General features: G+C 37.1%; 1 protein-coding gene across 1 annotated transcript in view; it reads left to right on the forward strand.

Annotated features, from left to right (window-relative positions):
- The window catches only part of Cftr (CF transmembrane conductance regulator), a 170,083-nt gene that overhangs the window by 121,579 nt on the left and 21,521 nt on the right, over positions 1–26,983 (forward strand). Inside the window, exons 19-23 of the mRNA XM_052173280.1 lie at positions 2,111–2,261; positions 3,638–3,865; positions 6,746–6,846; positions 18,520–18,771; positions 24,174–24,329. Coding sequence (XP_052029240.1) covers positions 2,111–2,261; positions 3,638–3,865; positions 6,746–6,846; positions 18,520–18,771; positions 24,174–24,329 — 888 coding nt within the window. The remainder of the gene's footprint in view (positions 1–2,110; positions 2,262–3,637; positions 3,866–6,745; positions 6,847–18,519; positions 18,772–24,173; positions 24,330–26,983) is intronic.

Genomic DNA, 26,983 nt, shown 5'->3' on the forward strand with positions numbered 1-26,983 from the left:
AATGTACAAAAGACCATTTTCCACCTAATCATTGACCACAAAATTTGACTGATAGAAGATTCCTTAAGTCCAACACTGGAATGAAAATGAAGCTCGTGGAGAGGCTACATGATAATCCAGCCATACCCATGATAACTTAAACACAAATTAGCTAAACAGTTTCCCCACCAAAATTTAATTTAAGGAGGAATGAAAAATGGATTGTTGAAAAATGTGAAAGAAAAGAAATATTCAGAGTCTATGAGGCTGTCCCTGAGTGACAGCTGTGACTTGACTTCCAGGAAAGCCAGTTATGGAGATACACTTAATTTCTTAGAGATAACTGAAATTCACTTAATAACAAAAGAGGGTAGTGGAGTGGAGACTAAAGTAACCTTGAAGACATCATACTGGGACTCCAAAGTCACAGGACTTATGGGAGCTATAAGCTGATACTCTTGCCTCTTGAACCAGGCGGTTTCCCGAGCTCCCTGATGGCTTCCTGAAGCTTTGGAGACCAAATGCACTTGGAGAAATAGTTGTCACACAACATTGCCCTTGTTGGAATGACACATTTTTATAGCTTGTGCCTTCTCTTATCTCCAAAATAGTACTGCATTTCTAAAAGCTTGAAAGAAATGTGAAATTGTTACCCTTGTGTGTATACACACAAGCCACATCAGCAGATGCAGAGCAGACAGCTGTTGCTTTACCTCTGAAATGATTGACATAATTAAATACACTCACTGTACTACGTGAACTGTGTTTTGGATTTCCTAGATATAACTTAACGGTAGCAGCACCTGTTGGATTTTTTTAACCCAATTTTTGATTTATGTACTCAAAAGTGTTATGTTCAATGTGTTTCTTTAACATGAGACATCTCTTTCTCATTCTAGGAGAATATAGGTTCATAATATAAGTATACTAAATACTATATACTAATAAAATATAATATGCAATATAATATAGTAAGTATAAACTGGAATGTGGATATCTATCTGGATCTGTCTGCAAAAGTCTTAAAAATGTTGCTTGAATCATAAATATTTTTTATGGGCTCCTGAGTATCCTCTGTTATTTAAAGTTTACCTCAGAAGTCAGGAGAGTTAATTTTCAAATATTTATCTTACAAATTAAAAATTGTTTGACATTTGTGATTGCTTTCAAGTCCTTCTACGTATCTTAAACAGCTTTAGCTCAAGTCCTAGAGCTTCTAAAGCTTCATGAGGTAGCAAATCTCTCTCAGAGATTTCCACCCTACCCATTTCCCTTCAAGACACCAGCCAGGAAGCCCATGGAAAGTAATGGAAAATTAGCATATGAAAGGTATACTAAGATGGTTTTAAAATTAACACATGCTTGACATCATTAAGACCATTTATCTGGTAAATGTATAGTGAGATTGCAACAGTATTCTAATTTTCTGAATGTAATATAGTGAGATGTCTGCATTATATAGGCAAAACTCATTTTGATAGTGTAGATGGAAAAAATACTTAATTTCAAATTAAATTTATCTACTATAAACCTTTTGAGTTACTGGAATATCTTCAATTATTACAGAAGGAATAAGTGAGTTGAGATATGAGTAACATTTATTAAATAATACTTTCAATATTAAATATGAAAAATTGGGGTCAAAAAAGTGAGCTTGTCTACATGACTGAACCTTTGTTTATAACAGATATTTGTAGCTTAAAATGTTACATTAATGTTAAGAATGTTTCATTTTTAAAGGACTCTTCAACAAAATTACAAAAGATAACATTTATACTAAAATTATTTTGAAAATTTAATTTTTCAAAGGACTGGATGAAGAAAATCATAATCATTTAATATTCACTTCTTATACAGTGTATAGTATCTGATAAATAAAAATACCCTAAAAGCAGAAAGCACCATGCAAAACTTCAACAACTCAACTATCAGAAACTAAACAATTTTAAAAATTGTTTCTGTGCAACCTACAGAAACTGCCTTTGAGTTGACACCTTAGTCATGGATGTGCATTTCCTTATTGAGAATAGTGCAGAGTCTAAGAACATGTGTGACACAACTCAGAAACATATCTTGTCCACTTGACAAAGTGAAAAACTCACTCACCACCATGTTCTCTTTGACCCCACAGTTGGTGTTCATTGTGGTCGGAGCTATAATAGTTGTCTCGGCTTTACAACCCTACATCTTCCTAGCAACGGTGCCAGGGCTAGTAGTCTTTATTTTACTGCGGGCATACTTCCTTCATACCTCACAACAGCTCAAACAACTGGAATCTGAAGGTACAGCACGGAATGAATTGCAAGATCCCCTGAGAGTGGGGAAATGGAGTCCACACGTGTGTGTGTGTGTGTGTGTGTGTGTGTGTGTGTGTGTGTGTAGTAGTAGTAGTAGTAGCAGTAGTAGTATGTGTGTGGGCATACATGTTCATGCAGGCATGTGTGGGAACCAAGGGTTACCTTTGTCAATTGCTTCTCTTCTTTTTATCCCCTTGCATCTTCTCTCCTCCTCTTGTGCTCTCCCTCTCCCTCCCTCCCTCCTTCCCTTCCCCAGTCCTTCCTTCCTTCCTTCCTTCCTTCCTTCCTTCCTTCCTTCCTTCCTTCCTTCCTTCCTTCCTTCCTTCCTTCCTTCTTCCTTCCCTCCCTCCCTCCCTCTCTTCTGTCCCTTCTCTATTGTTTTTGAGTTTCTCACGATCCTGTAGCTTGTTGCCTCAGCCAAAATGGCTAGCCTGGGAGGCCCTGGGACCCACCTGGCTTCATCTCTAGCACTACAGACATTCAGTACAGGCCCAGAGTTTTACATGTGTACTTGGAATCTGACCTCAAGTTCTTATGTTTGTGTAGAAAACATTACCAACTGAACTCTCCCAGCCCAACAATCAAACTTATAAAGTACATGTGGATTGACTTTGTTAACTACTATGATTTTGTTTTGGCTTTTAAACAAGTGTATATCCTTACCATTGTTTATATACATACATGTATAAGTTTTATTTTGTTCAAACTAAAAAACAGCAATGCTATTATTCCTGAGTTTCTCCCAGATTTCAAATGAAACTGGATGGAATTCTTCCATTTGTCTTATCGTCTTCAGGCCTTTCCTTAATATCCTGGCTTCTCTTGGTTAATCTTTGCTAGATCTCCTTGGGAAGCACCTCTTTCAGAAAGATTGTTGGTATGAGGCAATTATTTTTAAGAGAATAAACTTAAAGTGCATTTCTGCTTTGAAACTTACGAGCTAAATCAATTTGCAGAAATTCTAGATTGAGAGACTTAGAGATCATCTAAACACAAAACCCATTTTCTCAGCAGTTACTAAGTTATATTAGCCAAGAATATTGACTTTTTAGACAAGGAATGCAAATTAACAAGGAAAGTGGTTCTGTCCTGTTATCAGCCATGGTTGTCAGGTAAAAGGGCAGGGCCATGCAACAATTGAAAAGTAAGCTCTGGTCTGGGTGAGAGGCCCACAAACATAGATGCTTATGTTGAGGTTACCCTTGAGTTAATCTTTTGAGTTACACTAAGTTGGTTTTAAAATTAACACATGTGTTAAAATTAACACATGCTTGACATCATTTAGATGTCAGAAACATGGTAGTATGAAATTCTGTTTGGTGTTGCAAGCTGTCCATTATCTCTTATTGGATGATTTACAGGCAGGAGCCCAATTTTCACCCACCTTGTTACAAGCTTAAAAGGACTCTGGACACTTCGAGCCTTCCGACGCCAGACTTACTTTGAAACTCTGTTCCACAAAGCTCTGAATTTGCACACTGCCAACTGGTTTATGTATCTGGCAACCTTGCGCTGGTTCCAAATGAGAATAGACATGATTTTTGTCCTCTTCTTCATTGTTGTTACCTTTGTCTCCATTTTAACAACAGGTAATCTGAACTTATTAACAACTTGGATAACTTAGGTAAAAAAAAAATGTAAAAAATGCATATATAAATATTATATGTTTTTAAGTAGATTTGTAGAGCTTATAAGTAATTTCTTTGCATATCTGTTGTTTTGTTTCTAAGTAATTTATTTAAAGGTTTATATGGTATTGTTCCTAGTTTCACTATTTTAAGAATAATGAGACACTGAGTCAGATAGCAAAAATATGATTAACAAGAAAAACGTCTTTTCATGCTAGTGTTGGCAAAGTAAATGGGGAAAGGAAAACACACATGTACTTGTGTACATACACACACACACACACACACAGACACATGCATACACATGCACTTCTCCTTTCACACTTACTGTAAAATTTCTTTTTGCATTATTTTTCAAATATAAATGTTCTGAAATTTAGGATCTTCAAGGAAAAAATAAGTCATAAGAAAAATTAAAATCTATATAGATAAATGAGTAATTTTAAGGTGCTAGATTTCTGAGTCAAAATGCTATATGATTTATATAAAATGTTTTATTATATATAAAATACTGTATATTATTTATGGCAAAATTTCAGAGTGAATGCCACACCAATGCCAGATTTGCAGCATTACTTGATTATAAGAACAGAATTGCTCAACCCCAATGAGGCAGCCTTTGACAAGTTATCAAATTTTGTCATGCAGCCTCAGGGTGAGTGTCACATAGATTACCTGAAGGAACCAGAACAGGCACTGGAGAGTCAGGAATAGGTGTGACTCATGTAGACACTGGTTTGTCTTTACTTCTTTTTATGGATAATTCAGTTCATTCTCTCAGTGTCTCTCTGTCTTTCTTTGCCTCTCTGTGTCTACACACACACACACACACACACACACACACACACCATTTACATATTGTCGTAGTTAGGGTTTTACTGCTGTGAGTAGACACCATGACCAATGCAAGTTTTATAAAAGACAACATTTAATTGGGGCTGGCTTCAGTCCATTGTCATCAAGGCAGAAGCATGGCAGCATCCAGGCAGGCATGGTGCAGGAGGAGCTGAGGGTTCTACATCTTTATCTAAAGGAAGCCAGGAACAGACTGGGCATGCTCAGACATCTAGGAGGATCCCCAAGCCCATCCCCACAGTGACACACTCCCTCTAACAGTGCCAAGCCTTCTATTCATGCCACTCTCTGGGACAAGTATATACAAACCATCACACACACACACACACACACACGAGAGAGAGAGAGAGAGAGAGAGAGAGAGAGAGAGAGAGAGAGAGAGAGAGAGAGAGAAAGAGAAAGAGAGAGAAAGAGAAAGAGAGAGAGAATGTGTCTCCCTCTCCCTTACTCTCTACCCTCTCTCAGAATAATAGTTATTTTCATTTAACAAGACCTTATCACATGAACTTCATGTGGTATCTTCATTCTGCTTCTTGAATTAATGGTACAGATCCTCTGTCTAATTATGAAGTCCTAGAGAGGACAAAAAACATGTTCCTTTTGGCTCTGAGCCCGCTGCAGATTGACAACTGCTATGAGGATGGTTAATTTACCCATTTATTGCTTTCTTCATGCATGGCTATGAAATGAATCTATATGTAGGTATAAAGTGTCAAGATGATTGGTGGATCATCACATACAATCATCTTGACACTTTAAAAATAATATTTGGAAGGCAGAATATTGATTATTTGTAAATAAGATCATTCAGCCATGACCAACCAACTCTATTGATCTTAATTCTATTGATGATATTAACTTACATTAATTTACAGACATTAATTAACTTCCCTTATTCCCTTGTGTGGGCAGATACACACTAATAACCCTTTCATAAGATTTTGTGGTATTTTGTGCAAGACAGTATAGTCTCATCTGTAATAAATGACCAATGATTATTAAATTATATTACTTGGTATTAAAATTTTACCTTACTTTCTTTTTAGTCCTCAGAATAAGAACTATATAGGAGCCCTGTATAAAATGAACTATTAACAATTGTCAATGCATTATGTGATGTTAACACAGCATGTGTGTTGTTTATGGTGTACCTAAGATTGAGAAAGTGTCAACATGAAAAATTTCAGTAAATAAAAAGATGGCTTATTCGTCTTGGTGTTTAACTTTATAGTAATTTAATACTAGAACAAGTACTATCAGTTGGTATATGAAACCCTGAGTTTATAAAAATTTATGAACATTTATTTTAAAAACATTTGTAGTCACAATCCTCATTTTTAAAATTTTAATTAGGTGCCATTCCTAATCCTAAATGAAATTTACTCTTAGAACAACATGTTAACACTTTCTTTCAAGCATATTGGTCATTTTTCACATTTTTGTAAATGTAATTGGCAAACTTCTCTCTTAAATGGGGCTGATATTAGTTTTCTGGCTGCCTGGTGACACGTGAAATCTACTTTCTTAGAAACAGCCTCTGATGAGCAGAGACCATGACCCTTACAGAGGTGCTCCTGCTACTCAAAGTGATGTGTCTCTCCTTTGGTTTTTGTAGACTACCTCATTTCCTATTTATTTATGTTCATTCATTAACTTATTCATTTACAGTCAGGTGTTCAATCCAGTATTTGTTTTTATTGTTACATAGAGTAAGAGTAGACAAGACAATTACCCACTACCAACATTACCATCAAGACCTAAGTATCATTTGAAAGTGCAGGAGTTTCCCAATATTCAGTCACTATTTGATTTTAAATTTTGAATGAAAGCTTACTCAGTGAAGGCATTATTGTTCGAAGGAGTCACTAAAACTTCATTAAATTGAAAAATAAATTAATTGGCAAGCGATGAGAGAGATGTGAATACAGTAATTCACAAAAGAGAGAAATAACATATACTTTGTTCAAAACCCTTTTCCGTGTCTAGGTGAAGGAGAAGGAACAGCTGGCATTATTCTAACTTTAGCTATGAATATCATGAGTACTTTGCAATGGGCTGTGAACTCAAGCATTGATACAGATAGCTTGGTAAGTTACTATTTTTAATTTTATGAAAAGTTGAAAGAACAAAATGAAAAGAGTAGGCAATACATAAGGAATATATATATTATTTGGTTTAAGAAATAAAGTGTTCAGGTTAATTTAAGGACATTCTGCATCACACATTAAGCTGTGATATGATTTATCTTTCAGTCTCATGGATCGCCATTGTGAATACTCTTGCTCTTGTCTTTGCCCTGGAGTTTTCCAAAGCAAATCCTAGGAGGGGAAGAAATTGCTGAGGTTAGAATTTCCCCAAGCTTAGCTTCACTAATGCCAAACTACTCTGGCCTGTTGTGCTAGTATATACTTCCACCAAGAGAGTATGTGAATGTTTCCAGCAGTATTTCTTATTCAGACTTTTACAATTTTCCCAGCTTGATGAGTGTGAAGTAACTACTAAAATCTCAGGATAACTTAGTCTTTATTGTTGACCATTTGGTTTGTTGTTGTTTATTTCTGTCAAATGCTTGTTCATGTTATTAGCAACATGATGAGTTTGTGTTTGTTTTTCCTTACTTTGTTGGTGTTTTTGAGTCCTGGATCAGTTGTCAGTTCTATACATTTAAATGGCCCTCTAGCCTGTGGCTTTATTCACAGTATACTTTGATGAAAGGAACATTGAATTTGATAGAGATTATTTTTCTTTTTCTTTATGACTTGTGTATTTGGTATCTTGTTTATGAAATCCTCCTGTATATTAGGTTTTCACATTCAGCAGCCTGACATTTTGCATAGTACTCTTGTCTTATTTTTAAAATGTCTGGACTTAGTGATTGTTCCCTCCTAAGTTTTTATTGTTGTGCTTAACTGATGTTGTCTTGCATCTGAGTACATTCGGTGTCCCAAGACCATATTTTGGCGTATTCTATACCTTCCATAGGCTGAGAGCCTGAAGTAATATATCTGTGCTACAATGGCGTGACAGACTACTAATTCACAAGGGCCAGAGCGAGACATGAAAGGAAACTCCACAGAGTTCCCTACTTATAGTTTAATCAAAGGCATATTTTCAGTTAGACTTTAGAATTGACCTGAGAACTTCATCACTGATTTCTTATTTATTTATTTATTTATTTATTTAATTGAACGTAATCTTTATTTATATTTCAAATGCTAAATCCTTTTCCCGTTTCCCCCTCCCAAAAACCCTCAACCCCTCTTCCCACCCCCTGCCTCCAACCCCTCCACCCCACCCACTCCCACCTCCCCACTGATATCTTTTTAAATTTTTGATTACGTTTATTTGTGCAGGTAAGGAATGTCCATGCCACAGCATGAGTGTGGAGTTCAAAGGGAAACTTGTGGGGCTCACTTTCCTCTTTTCACCATGTGGGTCCTAGGGACTGAACTCAAGTCATCAGGCTTAGCAGCAAATGCCACTACATGCTGACCCCTCTTTGCTGACCTGTCACTGACTCTCAAGGCTTTTGACCTACATTCGTCCATTCATTACTCCATTTCTAGAAGATCTAGAATCCACAGTTAAAAATCATCATATAACTCCCTTTACTTCCATTTTCAAACACATTCATCTGCTTGCAAACTTTCTATCGTCATAATATATATTAATATAGAAATATGTACAATATATTTTTTATAAATATGTCACAAGGGAAAAACCTAAAATCTTTTAAAGCTTCTTCTTGTTGGTGCATTTTTAGAATTTGCTGAGGCATCTTAATAATTCCTTGAAATACAGATTTCCTGGTTTTATTTTTTTTAGACCAGTCTCTTCTCCACACTTTTTGGTTTTATGTTGGAAGTAGCTGAAGAATATTATATAAATGCTGTTTCTGTTTTCTTAAATTTTTAAAATCAGGACTTCAAAAGTCAAATCCCTTGTGCACATTATATATATATATATATATATATATATATATATATAAATCTTCTTGTACATGTACAATTTCCTTTGCAACATGAATTTTCTGGCTTAATCACATAGCCAAAGTTTTGACATTGCAACACAATGTTGTCATTTACAGTTTACATTCAAGATATGTATGATTAAACTTCTGAAGTTAGTCACACACACATACAACCTAAAGTTTTCAGTAAGTTTGTGATTCATGTTGGACTTATTTTATAGCTCTGTTTGTGCAGCTGGATGTGGCCTGTGGACTATGGCTTAGATTTCCTGTTGGAATAGCCTATGCACAGACTGACAAAACCTTTGCTAAATACATTTCTACTTCATGTGTCTAGTGTCCATGAAAGACACTTTAAGGTATTTCTCCATGTTTTTCCATGGGTATGTTAGACTTGTAGACTGTTTTTTGACATTGTATCTTTCATGGTGTATGAAATGACCTTTATAAGGACCTATTATATTTATGATATGGTTTATGAAATGTATCAATATTTGCAGTTGATTACATTTTCAAAAGTAATGCTCTTTTGTTTTCTATCAAAGAGCATATGTCTGTTTACATTTCCTTGCCAAGCAATGCTGGTGGGCCTTCCTGGATGTTGGTGGCCCCTCTCTGCTGTTAACTCCTATCCTGCTAGTCTCACCTGCACTGCTGCTAAAACTAACCAGCAGTGCTCTTCTTTCCACCTCTTCCTTGGGAATCAGCAGGGAGAATGTCTGAGTAGTGTCTTCCGATTTCACATCCACCTGATGGAACCACCAAGGTCTTACAACACTACAAAGACTCAGTGTGGTCTCATTTTGTCTTACCGTGTTTTCAATTGCATCTAGTGTGATCTGACTTAAAATGGAACAAACACAATGTTTTCTTTACTATATTTTAAAACTAATTCCAAGGCTATTCAGGAAAAGTTTTCAGAGTTGGACCAATTACTTCATTTACCCACCTGCCCCAATTTAAAACATTAATACAGAGTCAATTTGACTATGAAAGTGTGAACATAGAAGTATAACTTTGTTTTTATGTATACCTGTTACCTACCCACAGACCCATAGCTTTCTTTATCCCTCAGCTATTAAATCTAGTATCACAACACAATTTATTTTGTGTTTATTACCACATATCTGAAATGCTAATACACAAAACTATCCAGCAAACTTTTCATTATATTTTCATGATAGATTTTTATTCCCAACCTCTTTCCTTTATTCCTGCATTCTTTTAGACATTATAATTCCATTCCTTAAACTCTTAGCCAAAGACCTTCCTACATATCTCACAGAAATAAGTATATATAACCAGAAATAATTCCTTTACATCTCTCTATTAGCTCTTTCTTCATGTAGCATACTGCTAGAAAATCTTGCAGTAGACACTGCATCTCAGAATACTAGGGTTACTAAACGTCTAGTCCTCGAGGCAAATCCTGCGTAGTCACAGCCTTTATGAGACTTGTCACCGGTGAATACTTTCATTTGTTTTCCAGTTTCTATCCTAATTATTTGACCTGTTTGTAGCAAAACTACTAAAGAGATTGCATTTCTCTGTTATATCTTCTGTTCTTTATACAGTTTCTTTCATTTGCCTCACCCACATGAGTCACGATAAACATCATGCACAAAGAAACATCCTTGTCTTCTGCAGTTGTTGAGCACTATTTTCCAGGGATGAGCCCTTATACTATTTCATTTTTTCTGCTTCCTCCTGGTCCTTCATCTCATGTATCCTTTAAATCATCATTTCTATTACATTTCTTTCTCTCTTTTTAAATTTTATTTTATTTTATTATTTTTTAATATTTTTATTTTCTATATTCTTTGTTTACATTCCAAATGATTTCCCCTTTCCCGGATCCCCCCTCCCCATATGTCCCATAAACCATCTTCTCTCCATCCATTCTCCAATCACCTCCCTCCTTTTTTTTCTCTGTCCTTATATTCCCCTCCAATGCTAGATCAGTCCTTTCCAGGATCAGGACCTTCTCCATACTTCTTCATGGGAGTCATTTGTTATGCGATTTGTGCCTTGGGTATTCAGGGCTTCTGGGCTAATTAATATCCACTTATCAGAGATTGCATTCCATGTGTATTCTTTTGTGATTGGGTTACCTCACTTAGGATGATATTTTCCAGATCAAATCATTTGCCTAAAAATTTTGTGAATTCATTGTTTCTAATTGCTGAGTAGTATTCCATTGTGCAAATATACCACATTTTATGTATCCATTCCTCCTTTGAGAGGCATCTGGGTTCTTCCCAGCTTCTGGCTATTATAAATAAGGCTGCTATGAACATAATGGAGCATGTGTCTTTACTGCATGCTGGGGAGTCCTTTGGGTATATGCCCAGGAGAGGTATAGCAGGGTCCTCTGGAAGTGTCATGTCCAGTTTTCTGAGGAACCTCCAGACTGATTTCCAAAGTGGTTGTACCATCTTACAGCCCCACCAGCAGTGGAGGAGTGTTCCTCTTTCTCCACATCCTTGCCAACACCTGCTGTCTCCTGAGTTTTTGACCTTAGCCATTCTGACTGGTGTAAGGTGAAAATCTCAGGGTTGTTTTGATTTGCATTTCCCTAATGACTAATGATGTTGAGCATTTCTTTTTTGTTGTTGTTGTTGTTGTTGTTTTATTTTATTTTATTTTTTTATTCGATATATTTTTTATTTACATTTCAAATGATTTCCCCTATTCTAGCCCCCCACTTCCCCGAAAGTACCATAAGCCCCCTTCTCTACCCCTGTCCTCCCACCCACCCCTTCCCACTTCCCCGTTCTGGTTTTGCCGAATACTGCTTCACTGATTCTTTCCAGAACAAGGGGCCTCCTCCTTTCTTCTTGTACCTCATTTGATGTGTGGATTATGTTTTGGGAATTCCAGTTTCCTAGGTTACTATCCACTTATTAGTGAGTGCATACCATATTTCACCTTTTGAGTCTGGGTTACCTCACTTAGTATGATGCTCTCCAGCTCCATCCATTTGCCTAAGAATTTCATGAATTCATTGTTTCTAATGGCTGAATAGTATTCCATTGTGTAGATATACCACATTTTTTGCATCCACTCTTCTGTTGAGGGATACCTGGGTTCTTTCCAGCATCTGGCAATTATAAATAGGGCTGCTATGAACATAGTAGAGTATGTATCCTTATTACCTGGTGGGGAATCCTCTGGGTATATGCCCAGGAGTGGTATAGCAGGATCTTCTGGAAGTGAGGTGCCCAGTTTTCGGAGGACCAGCCAGACTGATTTCCAGAGTGGTTGTACCAATTTGAAACCCCACCAGCAGTGAAGGAGTCTTCCTCTTTCTCCACATCCTCTCCAACGCCTGCTGTCTCCTGAATTTTTAATCTTAGCCATTCTGACTGGTGTAAGGTGAAATCTCAGGGTTGTTTTGATTTGCATTTCCCTAATGACTAATGAAGTTGAGCATTTCCAAAAAGAAAATGGAGAGAGCATACATTACCAGCTTAATGACACACCTGAAAGCCCTGGAACAAAAAGAAGCTATTTCACCCAGGAGGAGTAGAAGGCAGGAAATCATCAAACTCAGGGCCGAAATCAATCAAGTAGAAACAAAGAGAACCATATAAAGAATCAACAAAACCAGGAGCTGGTTCTTTGAGAAAATCAACAAGATAGATAAACCCTTAGCCAGACTGACCAAAGGGCACAGAGAAAGTATCCAAATTAACAAACATAGAAATGAAAAGGGAGATGTAACAACGGAAACTGAGGAAATCCAAAAAATCATCAGATCCTACTACAAGAGCCTGTACTCAACACAACTGGAGAATCTGGAGGAAATGGACAATTTCCTTGACAGATACCAAATACCAAAATTAAAGCAGGACCAAATAGATCATCTAAACAGTCCCATAATGCCTAAAGAAATTGAAGGAGTCATAGAAAGTCTTCCAACCAAAAAAAGCACAGGACCAGATGGTTTCAGTGCAGAATTCTATCATACCTTCAAAGAAGAGTTAACACCAATACTCTTCAAATTATTCTGATAATTGCTCTTTCTAACTCTGTGAAGAATTGAGTTCGGATTTTGATGGGTATTGCATTGAATCTGTATATTGCTTTTGGCAAAATGGCCATTTTAACTATATTGATCCTGCTGATCCATGAGCATGGGAGGTTTTCCCATTTTTTGAGGTCTTCTTCCATTTCCTTCTTCAGAGTCTTGAAGTTCTTGTTATAAAGATCTTTCACATGTTTGGTAAGAGTCACCCCAAGATACTTTATACTGCTTGTGGCTATTGTGAAGGGGGTCATTTCCCTAATTTCTTTCTCAGCCTGCTTATCCTTTGAGTATAGGAAGGCCACTGATTTGCTTGTGTTGATTTTATAACCTGCCACTTTGCTGAAGTTGTTTATCAGCTGTAGGAGTTCTCTAGTGGAGTTTTTTGGGTCACTTAGGGAGAGTATCATGTCATCTGCAAATAATGAAAGTTTGCCTCTCAGCTATCCGAATTTCTTCAGGTGAAAATTCTTTGTTTAGATCTGTACCCCATTTTTTTAATAGGGTTATTTGGTTCCCTGGGACAAAACAGCAACCATCAAATTGGGAAAGGATATTCACCAACTCTATTACATTTCTATGTCTTCTTTCTACATGCATTCTCTCTAGCTATTGCTATCTTCCCAGGCTTCAAAAGTTGTCTCTTGATGAATTATAGATTCATATATTTAGTGTACATCTCTCTTTTTCTCTCTACATATATCCTGCTACCATCTTGATACCTCCATGCATCCATAGACTATTCTGCTAGATTTTTTTCTAGTAGATTTGACATGCTGTGGTATGAGTTCCTGTACATCAACTCAGAGTGCACATATGATCTTAAGTGACCATTAAAATGATACAAAGTTTATACTCCCTTCATTAGCCTGAAAGGCCAAATAAATAAATTAAAGCCAGCAAAGATGTAAAAGGTGATATTTTAAACTTAGCAGTATTAAACCATATGGTGACTAAGGAGTTGCTCACACATAATTTCTTCATTTGATAACTCATATTCTTCCAGAACTGTCTACCACAGAAGAAACAGAAAGTGAACAACCTTAATATGTCAATGCCATTACCTTCGTTTTCCAAGAAGACCAGGGGATCAGCATCCCTGTTTCCACTAGATTATTGAACTGAACTGTATGTCCCTAGTAAAAAGAAGGAAGTTGCAAGGTTAAGAACAAGGAGCTTACAAGGCTTCCATTTAGATCACCATTAGTGAAGTTCCAGAAAGTTCTTGCATGGTTGGTGCAATCTGAGAAGAGTTTTCTGTCAGTACAAAGTCACTCTATTTCTCCTTTGTCCTCTCATCACCTGTGTTTATTTTGGGTTCTACTAAGGATCAGGTGACTAATTGTAGAATGAGCAACGTCAAATGTGGGAGGACAAAAAGGAATTTCTCTTCTTCATGACTGCTGTTACCAAATGTTCCTCTATTGATAGCAGTTTCTGTTATACCGATCTGACAGAGGAATTAATTTATCTTCTTTGTCTTTGGCCTCCTTTTAATGGTAGCTTGATTGTGGTTTGTTGTTGTTCTTACAAGTCTTTGTGGTGTATTTTTCAAGACATATTACCCATTCAACCGCAGAGAGCCTTGTATTTCATTCTGGCTCTGACACTAAGAAGTTGAGTGCCTTTAGGCAAGTCATTGTTCCTCGTTTTTTTCAGGGCCTTGTTTTCCTTTTCTGTAAAATTAAATGGTTTGGTTAGAAATTTTTCAGATTGCTGGCAGCTTTGACATTCTCTTTCTTCTGAAGCCTTCCATATGAAAAGGTAAACTCTTAACCAATATGTAGATATTATTTCAGTTCTTATGAAAACCACACACCAACCCTATCCTGAGTGTAAAATTCATTGAACCTTGCAGTTACTACAACTGATCTTTAACTCAATGTGTTACTACAGCCAACAAAGAAAACATAATAGAATGATATTTTGAACCTTGAATTAAGACAAGAAACTTAACAGGCCCCTCAGGAATTGCTGGAGTGTACAAAACTGTGTGATAAACTTGGAAAATTGATTAGGGCTTTGTACCTGCCACTTTAACTTCCTGGTTTAGGTTTTCTCATTTGTACAATGGAAGAATGGATTAGATCATGGGCTCTCAGTCTGGCTGCACATGAATAAAGCTTCTTCAGGTTCACAAAGGCCAGGGAAATTAGTTCTTCTCCTGGGGCAAGATGACAGGACCTGTTGTCTATATTTTGAAATGTGCCCAGGTGATTCTAATGTGTATCTAGGCCTTTAAATCACTGGATTAAACGGTCTTGCAGATTCATTTTTGCTTTGAATTTATGTGAGTCATGTCACAAGGATTAGCAAAGTTTTTCTATTAAGGTTGAAATAAAAATAGTTTCAGGTTTGTAAGCTTATGGGCTCCTGACCGACAGCAATTCAACACAAACTTTGTATGACAAAGAATAACAAAGAACGTGTGTGTGTGTGTGTGTGTGTGTGTGTGTGTGTGTGTTTGGTAATTACTTTGGTAATTACTATTTCAGTTTATTTGAATTTTGAGGGGTTTTGGTTTGAGAGATAGGAAAGAAATATGAAATTGAGTGGATAGAGAGATAGAGAGGAGGATCTGGAATGAAGGAACTGAGGAAAGAGGAAAGACTATGGTCAAAATACATTGTATGAAATAAATATGAATTGTTTTAACAAAAAATAAATCTAAAATAACAAATCAAATATCCTATGAAGAATTCAGTATTTTCCTCTAAGCTTCTAGATTTTGAAATATTGTATCTTCTTCGAAGCATAGTGTCAGCTTCATCTTTTGTATGTAACATAAATACTTATGTAAACATAATTGACAGCCCAAAAATGCTTTGCTAGTGGTCCTTCCATTTACTAGTAATTATATCCCTTAGGGTAGGAGTGAGCAGAAATATGGCCACCATATACCCCTCCATATGCTTACATATTATCTTTGCCAGCTACTCCTATGCATGAGGCCTGATTGGGAGTGTGGTAGATATACCAGTGACACACCATTAAAAAATTGATTTTCCTTTCCTAGCAAGTATCGAATGCAAATAGTTTATTGGTTAAGGGTAAGACAGGTCCACTTCCCCTTGTCAGCACTGAGATTTTTGTCTAGTTTGAACATGTGAGATCTTGTGAATGCTATCACAGTCTCTGTGAGTACACAAGTGCACAATCCTGTTGTGTCTGGATGACACTGATTCCTTGCAATCATCTCCCACCACTTGCTATCTTCTCTTCCTATAGACCCCTTAGTTTTGAGAGGAATGGTTCTCATTCTCTGCATATTGTCCAGTTGTGGATCATTTTGCTAATTAGTTTCTGCTGCAAGGAAAGACTTCTCTGATGGTGGCTATGTAAGGCACTAATTATGCCAGTAAGAGACATTTTCCTGTTATATTCATTAGGCTGAATGATATTAGTAGGCTTTTACCTACAGCCCATGACCTTCCCAGTCAAGATTTTGCCCACTTTAGATATGTCAAGTATTCTATCTCATGGAATAGGTCTTAACTCCAATTAGATAATTGTTGGTTAATCTATAATACTTATGCCACTATTGCACTTGTATATCTTGCAGGGACGTCACTATTATAGTTATGGATTTGTATCTGGATGATATTAATGATTTGTAATTATTTTATGTATATGGGGTTTTGCTTGCATCTGTTTACCACATGTATACCTAGTGTCCATGGAGGACAGTAGATAGTGTTAGATCCCATGGAAGTGGAGATACAGACAGTTGTTAGATGCTTTATAGATGTTGAGAATCAAAACCAAAGTCTGCTAGAAAGTCAGTACTCTTTACCACTGAACTATCTTTCAATCCTCCCCTGTAATCTTTCTAAGTTCAATCATGGCATTTTTGTCTAGGATTGGTGAACAATTTAGGCATGGGAAACAATGTCTCCATTGTCATGAGTTTGGAGTGCTTGTCCAATGAAGCATAATTTTGTTATTCTGGCTTCTAAAGAACTAACTAAAAAAGAGCAAATATTTTTATGAGACATTTCTGGATTCCTGAAAAGGCTGTAATGACCTCTATGATTAGCTACAAAGGATGAACAGGAAAATCTAGAGTCATTTTCATAATAACTGAGTTGCCTCCTTTATAAATTAACATTGAAAGGAAACTATTGAACTACATTTTGTTATTGCCATCAACATTGTTATCTTGGATTAGTACCTTTAAGCATTACTATAAAGATAGCACGTTTAAGGATCACCTCTTCCTCAACATATTTAGTGGAAAGCTTTAGCTCTTAACAAAATTAATGTACCAACAATTAGAAGCACATGAATCTCAAGCAAACATTTCACTTTACCTTGGCATTCCAATTTTAAAGAATAAGAATCTATGCTGTCTTTTCTTCTCCATAAGTAAAAAATAGACTCAGTGTTTTAGCACCTGCCTCATCTGGCTCTCCTTTTGTCCTTGGCCTTTAAAGTATGAGAAAATGGTGCTAAGTCCTTACCTTCATTGTAATTTAACTCTAGTTACAAAGAGACTTTTCCTATTCATGTGGCTGACTAACCTTCCTGGGCAGAGCTGCCCATACTCCTTCCCTCATAACTCTTCTAAGCACAGCAAACAGCAGCTTGAGACTGGGAAGTATGTCAGTCTACAGCTATAATGATAATTACCAATTTTGAGTGACTGTCTAGCGCTTAGACACCATGGTTCTTAAATATCATGTAGAAATATAGACAGTACTTAGAAAGGATTAAGTGAGTTTTACAAACTTTATGAAAATAGATGGGTGAGACTAAAACTGCAGCAATAACCTCTGCTCTACTGTGTAGAAGAATCACCTGTCAATAAAAATGGTATGGCCAGTAAGCTGAGGCAAGGGCAGAAGGCAGGATTTCCAGTTGGGAAAGAGTCAGGCAGCAAAGGGGATTTTTGGACAGGGATGTGGATATAAGAGGAAGACCTAGCTGTCAGTGTATATTATCTTGCCTATTTTGCAACATGGTCACCAGGCCCAAGCACTGTACTCTAAGATGGTGGAAGAAGAACCCACTCTTCCACAATTCGGTGGAATTGAAAATATAACCTTTATATGGTCACATTCTGCTAATGATGGAAATTGAAGTAATATTTATTAGAAGTGTAAATTTTTTCACTTTTTATCTGGACAATAACTTAACCATGGTGGTACATGCCTTCAGTTCTAGCACTCAGAAGGTAGAGGCAGATGGGTCTCTATACATTCAAGGACAGCCTGATCTACAGAGTGAGTTGCAGAAAAACTAGGGCTACACAGAAAAAGCCTGTCTTGAAAAAAAAAAACACCAAAAAAAGGAAAAAGAAAAAAAAAGGAATTGACTAAGCAGGTGTCTACAAATAACTGAGTTGACATACAGGATTATAGATAGTTGTTAAAGAAATTGGAGAGGCAATACTGTCTGCAGTGCTACATTATCCTACAACATACTGTGTAGTACTGTCATAGTGGGGAAAATATTTCCCTTTGACATCATCCATGCCCTTCAGAATACTTAGGTTATTTGTGTATGGACTGTGTAACTGAGATTTAAGCAATCACAAAAATAAACAGGTCTCTACAGAACCCAATTATATGTGTCTTAGTTGATTCATTGGCTAAGCATTTAATTATATCTAATTATTTCCTGTTACTTCACTGAAAACCCTGACAAATAACCTAGTGACAGGTAGCTTGCATCATAATTTAAAGGTTATTTTTTAGGCAACCTCAAGCTAATTATGGCACTGTCTAGAGTTCTCAAACACACAAACTGTTGTTTCCATTTCAGATGCGATCTGTGAGCAGAGTCTTTAAGTTTATTGATATACAAACAGAAGAAAGTTTGTGTACACAGATAACGAAAGAACTACAGAAAGAAGAATCATCTAATGTTTTAGTCATTAAGAATGAGCATGTGAAGAAAAGCGATATCTGGCCCTCTGGAGGCGAAATGGTTGTCAAAGACCTTACTGTGAAATACGTGGATGACGGGAATGCTGTATTAGAGAACATTTCTTTTTCAATAAGTCCTGGACAGAGGGTGAGATTTCAGCATTACTTGCTTTGTTAGTGAGTCACAACAACCATAGCAATGTGTTTGTAAAAACTCTTTGTAACATAATTATACAATCAGTATTCTTTATACATAGTTGAAGGTGTGACTGTGCAAAGCTATTAAGTTTCATATGAAATTTGAATTACAGAGTCTATACAACAGGTTATTGTAAATGTGATTGTATTTAAATGTGACTATACTTGCAAATATGTAATTAATTACAGATTTTCCAATTGCAGATGCCTTTAAATGCACAATAGGCACCAAAAATACAACTATCACTATGAACAGTAACACCAAATTGGTTTATTGGCCCAGTGTAAATTGATCCATCCCTTAATTAACTTACATGAAACTTTAAACCTGAGTGATTTCTTGTGGGCAATGTGTAGTTCTTTGAGCCACTCTGTCAGTCCATGTCTCTCAAGTGGTGTGCGTAGACCATGAGCATCTAGAGTGCTAGGCACACATGCGGCCGTTAGAGCTTGTTCTGCTGTTTGTTCCTTACTCTTGCTCTTTACCCCTAGTTTTACCTTGAATCCTTTTCTTTCTGTTGCTGTTCCTTAGTATTCGTGACTCCAAGTCTTTCTCATTTTCTAACATAGTAATCCTACTTTTATAATTTTTATGAGTTTCTCTAGAGTTCACAATATATATTTACAATGAATCCAGGTCCATTTTAAAAGAATAATGTTATCACATAAATAGCATCAGCACGCTGTAGTACCAATCATTCCCTCCTGTGTCTTATATTTTTTTTATGGGCCATTTTGTGTATTTACAGATCATATGTACAAATAGATGTTATTAAAATGACTTTAAGCTTTTCTGTTAGACCCATAAAAAATATGAAAAACATTTTACTTTCTAAAATGCTTCCTTTATTAATTTATCTCCAAGTTTGCAATTTCTTATACTTCTGAGTTGTGTCTTTCATGAGTAAGTTCTCTTAACATATCTTTCAAGATAAGCCGGTTGATAGCACATTGTTTCTGTGTTGGTTTGATAATATCTTACTTCACCTTAAGTTTTGAAAGTTAACTTCACAAGGTTTACAATTCTAGTTTGGTGGAGTTTTACTTTTCCTCTTTACTCCATTCATTTTTTATGATTTTATGGAAATTATATTAAAGTTATAAGTAATTCTTCTTTCAATTTTTAATAAATAATATAGTTTTCCTCTGGGCTTTCTTCAAGAGGATTTCTTTAAAAACTTTTGTACTTTTGAGATGATGTGTTGTGGTATGGGTTTTTTTTTTTTTTTTTTTTTTGGCTTTAAGCAACATTCTGCTTATTTTTCTCTGTGTATGAATTGAGTATGTGACACTAATTTTTGAGGGAACCCTCTTAGTAACTGTTGTTTGAAATATTCCCCTCCATCCTTTCTTTTTAGCATCCTTTTCTTTTTCTTCTTTCTTCATTTCTGTCTTCTTTCTCTTTCTGGTATTTGCATTATATACAAGTTACCCATTTCCTAGTTGTGCCATGATTCTCAGATATGCTGGGGGGTTGTTGTTGTTGTGCAGACACGTGTTGGTGTTGGCTGCTTTTAGTAACACATCCTCAAGCTCAGAGATTCTTTCATCACGCATATCTAAACTACTATTGAGCTCTTCAAGGCATACTCCATCTCTGTTGTACATGTTTTTTGTTTGGTTGTTTTTTGTTTGATTGCTTGGCTTGCTTTTTAGGAAGAGCTGTAGAAGTCTTTTGAGTTTGCCTTAGAATGACACCTCTCTGTTTACTGTATGCCAAATTTTTCATGATAAAACCCTTATCACATTAGTTATAGTTGTTTTGACTCCCCAACCTATTAATTACAGTGTCCTTGTCACAGCTGGCTTTGTTCTATCCTAATATTGTTTATTATTTCATTTTTTCCTTTCAACATGTCTCAATTTTTTTTCTTGAAAGGGAAACATAGATGATGTTCTTGGGAAAAGGGACTGTGATAATAGGCTGTTAGTAATAGGCTGGATACATTGTGTTGGAGTGTAGAGTGCTGTAGCTCCGTGATTATCTTAGAGAAATTACATCTTCAGCTGTGAGCTTTTAAGTGCTACCAGCTTGGTCACCCCTTTAGGTAGTACAGAATGATTAGAGTGGGCTGGTACTAAGTGTTTCTATTTCCTAAAGTCAGTTAGGCTGGGCTTTTGGAAAAATCTCTAAGTTAAAAATGATAAAATAGCCTCACTCAAGACAGGTCCTAAATGGAAGACAGTTCTCTGGTATATCTCAGAATGACCACTCTTTTGTGGAGTTGCTTGAAAGCTAGAGAAACTCCCTCCAGTGTTCCTGTGAGGTTACTGGAGGCTGCCAGGACTTGTTTTCCGCTCCATGGTCTACAATGAGCCCAGGACACCTTTTCAGGGCTGGTACTAGCTCCCTCAAGGTTTCTGCTTTCTGGTTTCTGCTGGTCTCTGTAACTGTCTATATGTTTGTCTTTCTCTCCAGCTCTAGGGCACAATCATTTGCTCTGTGGCTTTACCTTTCTGACAGAAAGTTTGTTGCTCAACATTTTACTTAAGATGGAATGACTTTCCAGGTAGTGGTGGCACATACATTTAATCCCAGCATGTGGGAAATAGAGGCAGGGGGATTTCTGTGAATTCAAGGCCAGACTGGTCCATAGAGGGAGTTCCAGAACAACCAGGGCTACACAGAAATACATTGTCTTAAAAAACAAAAACAAACAAACAACAATAAAACCCAAAAAGAATATCAATGTTCTCATCAAATGAATAAATATGTGTTGGATTTGTTGAAAGTACACTCCATTCTGTCTTTATAAAATCTGGTGTAAGGCTGCTGAATCCTTTAACAATTTGAGCAGCCTTTGTGTCTTATTAATACTAAACAGATGTGTGAACATATAAGAGTCTCAGTTATAATCACCCATGAATCTGATGTTTCATTTGATTGTCTGTCTTGGTTTCTGGAGACCACAAGGAAACAAAATAATTACAGTGCATTTCCCTCTGCTATTTAAGTGCAGATAAGGTTCTTTAAAGGGACTGAGCCACAACTGTTCTACCCTTGACACAATGGAATTCCTGTTTCTACCAAGTTTGGCACTGATTAGCTCTCCAGATTGTAGTTCGAGTTATGTTGATCTAAATTTTGTAGAGTTGAGGTGCATTGAGGTTACTGAAAAACATTGACTCATACTTAGGACACATCTTAAGAGCTTGTCTGCAGGAAGTACTCTTACAAATAAAAAGATAATTATTATGTGACAATTACTCAACCAGACAACCTTGTTAGGGTACAAATCAATTAGATTCCTTGCTGTTGAAAAACTGGTCAGACATAATATCTGCCAGCACTTTGATGTGAGGAGTCCAGAGCAATAGCCAAAGGGTTCAAAGCTAAAGAAAGAATTTATTGATTGCATCTCAGCCCAGTATTATGCCAGCATAAGAACTGAGTTCTCTGAACATGTATTTCCTTCTGCAGGAAATGCAGTGAGCTCATTTACCCCTACCAGGGATGAGTACATCGAGGTACATTCTACCAACCATCCTGTGGATGGGCTTAGCCCTCCGCCACCTCCACTGTCACTTTCTCTTTTTCTCCTATCTATCACCTGCACTGACTTATTCTTCTTTAACTTATTTAACGTTGCAGTGTTGGAAAATCATAATGTATAATGAATGTGTATTTGTACGACTAGCACAGAGAGGGAAGCATGAAGCGTAGAATTCCTCCAGATTTTAAAATTCATATTTTATCTAGTCATTGAACAAAATCATTGTATTGCTTCTTTTTACGGTGCAATAATACGCATGCTCATTTATTTGCTAGTCTCTGACTGTCTTTCAGTCAGCCTCAGTATATATTGAGCATCTTTTGTAAACCAAGTGCACATGGGTCCATTTATTCCTCCATTCTTCCAGCCATCCGCTTTCCCATCCTTACACCCTCCAAACTGACTATCAGCTAATCCAAGTATTTATTATGTAAGTACACCATCATCCCACATGGAGAAACTGGAAAAAAAACTGAATAAACTATGCAACCTTTGTTGAATTTATATTCTTTATGTAAATACAAGGAGGAGAAAATAAATCATTACAAAATTCTTCTTCATAACATTTGCTTATTTTCCCAAGAACAATGATTTATAGAAATTAGCTTGTAGAGCTCTTTTGATGGTTAGGAAGGCAATTATTCTTGTCACTGTTCTTTACCAGCTTATCACAAAGGTCTACATTATTGCCAAGTAATTCACTCAGTAAATTATTGTTCTTTTCATTGGTTGTGGCCCTTGCCATGGTTTGAGTCTATAAGTTATTGCTAACCTACAATGAAATAAGATTAGAATCTGTAAATATTTAGAAATTCATTTTATAATCTATTTAAAGTACTGATTTGCAGTTTATTAAAAACAGTTTTTCACCAGCCACATATATGTGATGAACACTTTTCAGAAGACCATTTCCTCCCTAAAGAGGTCAATAATAGGAAATAAAGGGCCAATGTGAACAGCAGGAAACAAAGTTAAGTGTTGCATATGTACTGCAGTTTATTCTGTGATAAGTTAGTCACTGCAAGGAGCTGAGCTTATATCAGAATAGAGTGTGAGCTTTGAGGGCTCCCTGGACTACTGATGTGTAATGGGAGCTAGCCTTAATCTGAAGCTGCTCTTGCGGCTGTGGTCTTTGAATAGCGAGAAAAGGTTCTTTGATAATTCTTTGTGCTTCCTGGAGTTTCCTTCTTGCCTTCAGAAGAGTCATATGTTAGCTTAGATTGGAACACTGCTGAGCAGCTGAGTGGTCTTACTGCTCAGCCTGCATTCTGTGTGAGTATAAACTTTACTGAACATGCCCGTGTTCTATCATCAGGCCTGAACTTGACACTGCTCATTTCTTAAGGGCAGAATCCATCCCCCTCTTCAATGCTGGGGCCCAGGTCCCTCAACCTTGTACATGCTGGACAACTGTTGCCCCACCAATGAGAATGTAAATTTAGTCCAAGGACAGTAACTAATAGTAGGCCTATTTTGAGTAAGCTTTAAGTTTGTTACAGGTCCCTGCTCCTAGTTTGAGCCCATCCATAGAGCTGATGTGCATCAAGATATACTATTTGTTTACTTTTTCTTGACTTAAAATGGACACTTTCTCCCTTTTTCTCATTAGTAAAAGCCAGTGGTCAATGAAGCCCACATCAGGAATAAAATCCTGTATGGCCAGTTTCTGGTTGCAGTTGCAGATTATGATCAGTTTTAGGTCAGTTCCAGATAATGATGAAAATTGGGAGTGTGTAAAAGACTTAAGTGGCCAGATGACAAGAGAAACACTCCCACTGCTTTCAGTTGAAGAGCACTGAGTGGATACGTAGGGTGCTATCCTTAGTGCAAGAGTAATCACATCACTTTTTCCTCCTAGGTGGGGCTCTTAGGAAGAACTGGCTCAGGAAAAAGTACTTTGCTGTCAGCATTTTTACGGTTGTTGAGCATTAAAGGCGATATACAGATTGACGGTGTCTCATGGAATTCAATGACCTTACAAGAATGGAGGAAAGCTTTCGGGGTGATAACACAGGTGAGCACAGAAACGTAAACAGCAATACGAATTAACATTTTTATCATTATTTGGCATATTTAAGAAATTCATATCACTGTGCAAAGTATATTTTGTGGGTCCTACCATCTCATCTACTGTGCAAAAAAAAAAAAAAAAATGTAGCCTATGGAATGAAAGTATCTCCCAAAGTTTGGGATTCTGTATGATGTATATTTCTTGAAGTGTTTGATAGTGTCTCCCTGAAGCACAATCTGTAGCAGCAGCCTGGGTCATTCCTTGTGACTGGCTTTGTAGTCCTGCTTCAGTACTTGATCTCCGAGTGAGTGGTAGCACCCCGTGGATAAATGCTTTGCAAGACGTGGAAGATGCTTGTGAGATCATAAGCTCTCGGATGCAGGACATAGTGGAATTGCAAATTGAAGCACTGTGATTTTTTTCCCTTTGGAGTTTGAATAGGTAGAACCATGTCAGATCAATCTAGATTCTTGTAAGGTTTAATTTTTGACAGGCAATATAGCATCTCTAACATTGCTACTTAGTGCTATTCTCTGTGTGTTACTACACATGCTGACTTCCTGTTGCAGAGGAGAAACAACAACAGTTATGGTCAACATGACCCAAAGCTGTTGTGAATCAAGAGATGCTGTTACTGAGACAGAAGCCAGAAGAATTGTAGTATTTCTGCTGGTGTTTGCCCTTTTCTCTGAGACTTTCCCTCCTTTTGTTCTCCTAAGCACTGAATCTAACCCAAGATGACTCTTTGAAGCACTTCTGTATTTTTAACACAACATTCCAGGAGTATCACCAGGTAGACCAACTACAAAGTTAGACCAAGAAAGTGCTGGTATTTCTTGATAAATTATCTTCGCAGAACATTTGCTCCTTTCAAGTGGTGAGACAATAGATACTGTAACCTCTAAACTGATGCTTTCAATTTGTTTCTATAGTGTGGCATTTTTCCAGATGCTTCATCCTGGCTGAAGTTGTGGAAATACTGTGTGTACCTCAAAAACACAAAAGGGATTGCCAGATGGTCTAAAGATAAAGAAATGCTAGGCATACAAGTTTCCTGAGGTGATAGCATTAGGCGAGTAAAAATGCTGAGGACAGCGGAACAGAGTCCGTTGTGTGAGAAGCAGAGCTGTTGGACTAAGGACTGTGCTCCCGGTTTAACTAAAGCAGTGGAGGCTTTGCCTTTGTTGCTCTTGTTCGCACACATCAGCCCACAAGAAAAGTCAAGCTCTAAAAGTTCGTTCCTCTTGCTCTTCATTGTAGCTGCTACACAATGGAAGGGCTCTGTCCTTGTTCGTTCTGCTTAGGAACTTGTGCCAGACGCAGAGGACAATGCAGTTGGTCAGAGGTGGGAAAAATCTGTCCTGCCTTTCTGCTTAAATGACTCTTCAAACTTGCCTCTATTCATTTCTGCTCTTTTATGGATTCAAGGATTACAGTTTTTAAAAATGTGGGAAAAAAATGAGTTCAGGTAGTTCTTCAGAAATGCTGATAAGGGGTGTATAGCTGCTTTTCTCAGTGTCTCAAGAGCATCAGCCAGCATGGTTAACATGTCTCAATGACAATTTTTGAATGTCATGTGAAACCTAAGAAAGAAAAGAGAGTCCTCATAGCTTGATGTTTAAACTAAGGGTTCCTTTGCTTTTTCTGTCTTCTCCTGGAGAGTGAGAATTACAGCATGCTTTTCGTTTCCTGGAGTTTGAGCTTTAGAAAGATAAAAGGAGGAAAGCGAATATCCAAGGAAAGCTAATTTGGTCTGCTTTTTCATGTTTTCTTTTCTCCTCTGTCTCCTTTAACAAGGATGTACTTCAGAAGGTCACTCTCACACTGAGCTAGTGTAATGTTCAAGGTTCATTGGCCACTAGTTTTCAGATACATGAAGCCAGTACTTTGAACAGCATACCCTCTCTTATGCAGGGATCCAGAAACATTAGCTGTGCAGTCACAAGGTCCCATTGGTTTGGGCAGCTCTTAACAGTTTTTTTTCTCCCTCCTTTTATAGTTTAGGAACTACATGGCAATTTTAGAATACATGCAACTCAGAATTCAGACTACCATGTACGTTCCAAAACAGAGCCTTTTTTGCTTGTTCTGTCTTGGCTGTGAGATCTGAGTCAAGAAGAGGAGGCAGTGACGGTAATAGATGGCATCTTACTGTCTTAGACAACTAGAGTACCAAGATGAAAGTAGTCACTGACTCTGGGCCTTGTTAAGCAGATAATTGATAAAAAACAATTATTTTTAAAGCTTCAGTTACACATTTAGATGGCTGTAAGTTCTTGTGAGTTATTGCATGTGTTGAGTGTGAGAGGAGGGACCTGCACTCATCAGGTCATGGCTCACCTGGAAAGGTCAGAACACAGCTTCCAGGAGCAAGCTCTCTCCTTCCAGCATGGAATTTGGACATTGGATTGAGGTCATCAGGGTCGGGTGGCAAGTGTACATTATCCACTGAGCCATCTCACTGGCGCCTTCTCTTAATGCTTTAAAAATACTCACCACCCACACATCATGCTCACCACAGACAGACTTGAGGCATCCTCTGTTTTGAAAGAAACCAGATAGCATGTATAGATGAAAACAATGAAATTTCTGGTGACAGCTTAAAATTCACTATATAAAGTTATTATATCTTGTGCTTACAATCATATTACAAACTT

The sequence above is a fragment of the Apodemus sylvaticus genome, chromosome 2, assembly GCF_947179515.1.
Source record: "Apodemus sylvaticus chromosome 2, mApoSyl1.1, whole genome shotgun sequence".
Classification (NCBI taxonomy): Eukaryota; Metazoa; Chordata; class Mammalia; order Rodentia; family Muridae; genus Apodemus; species Apodemus sylvaticus.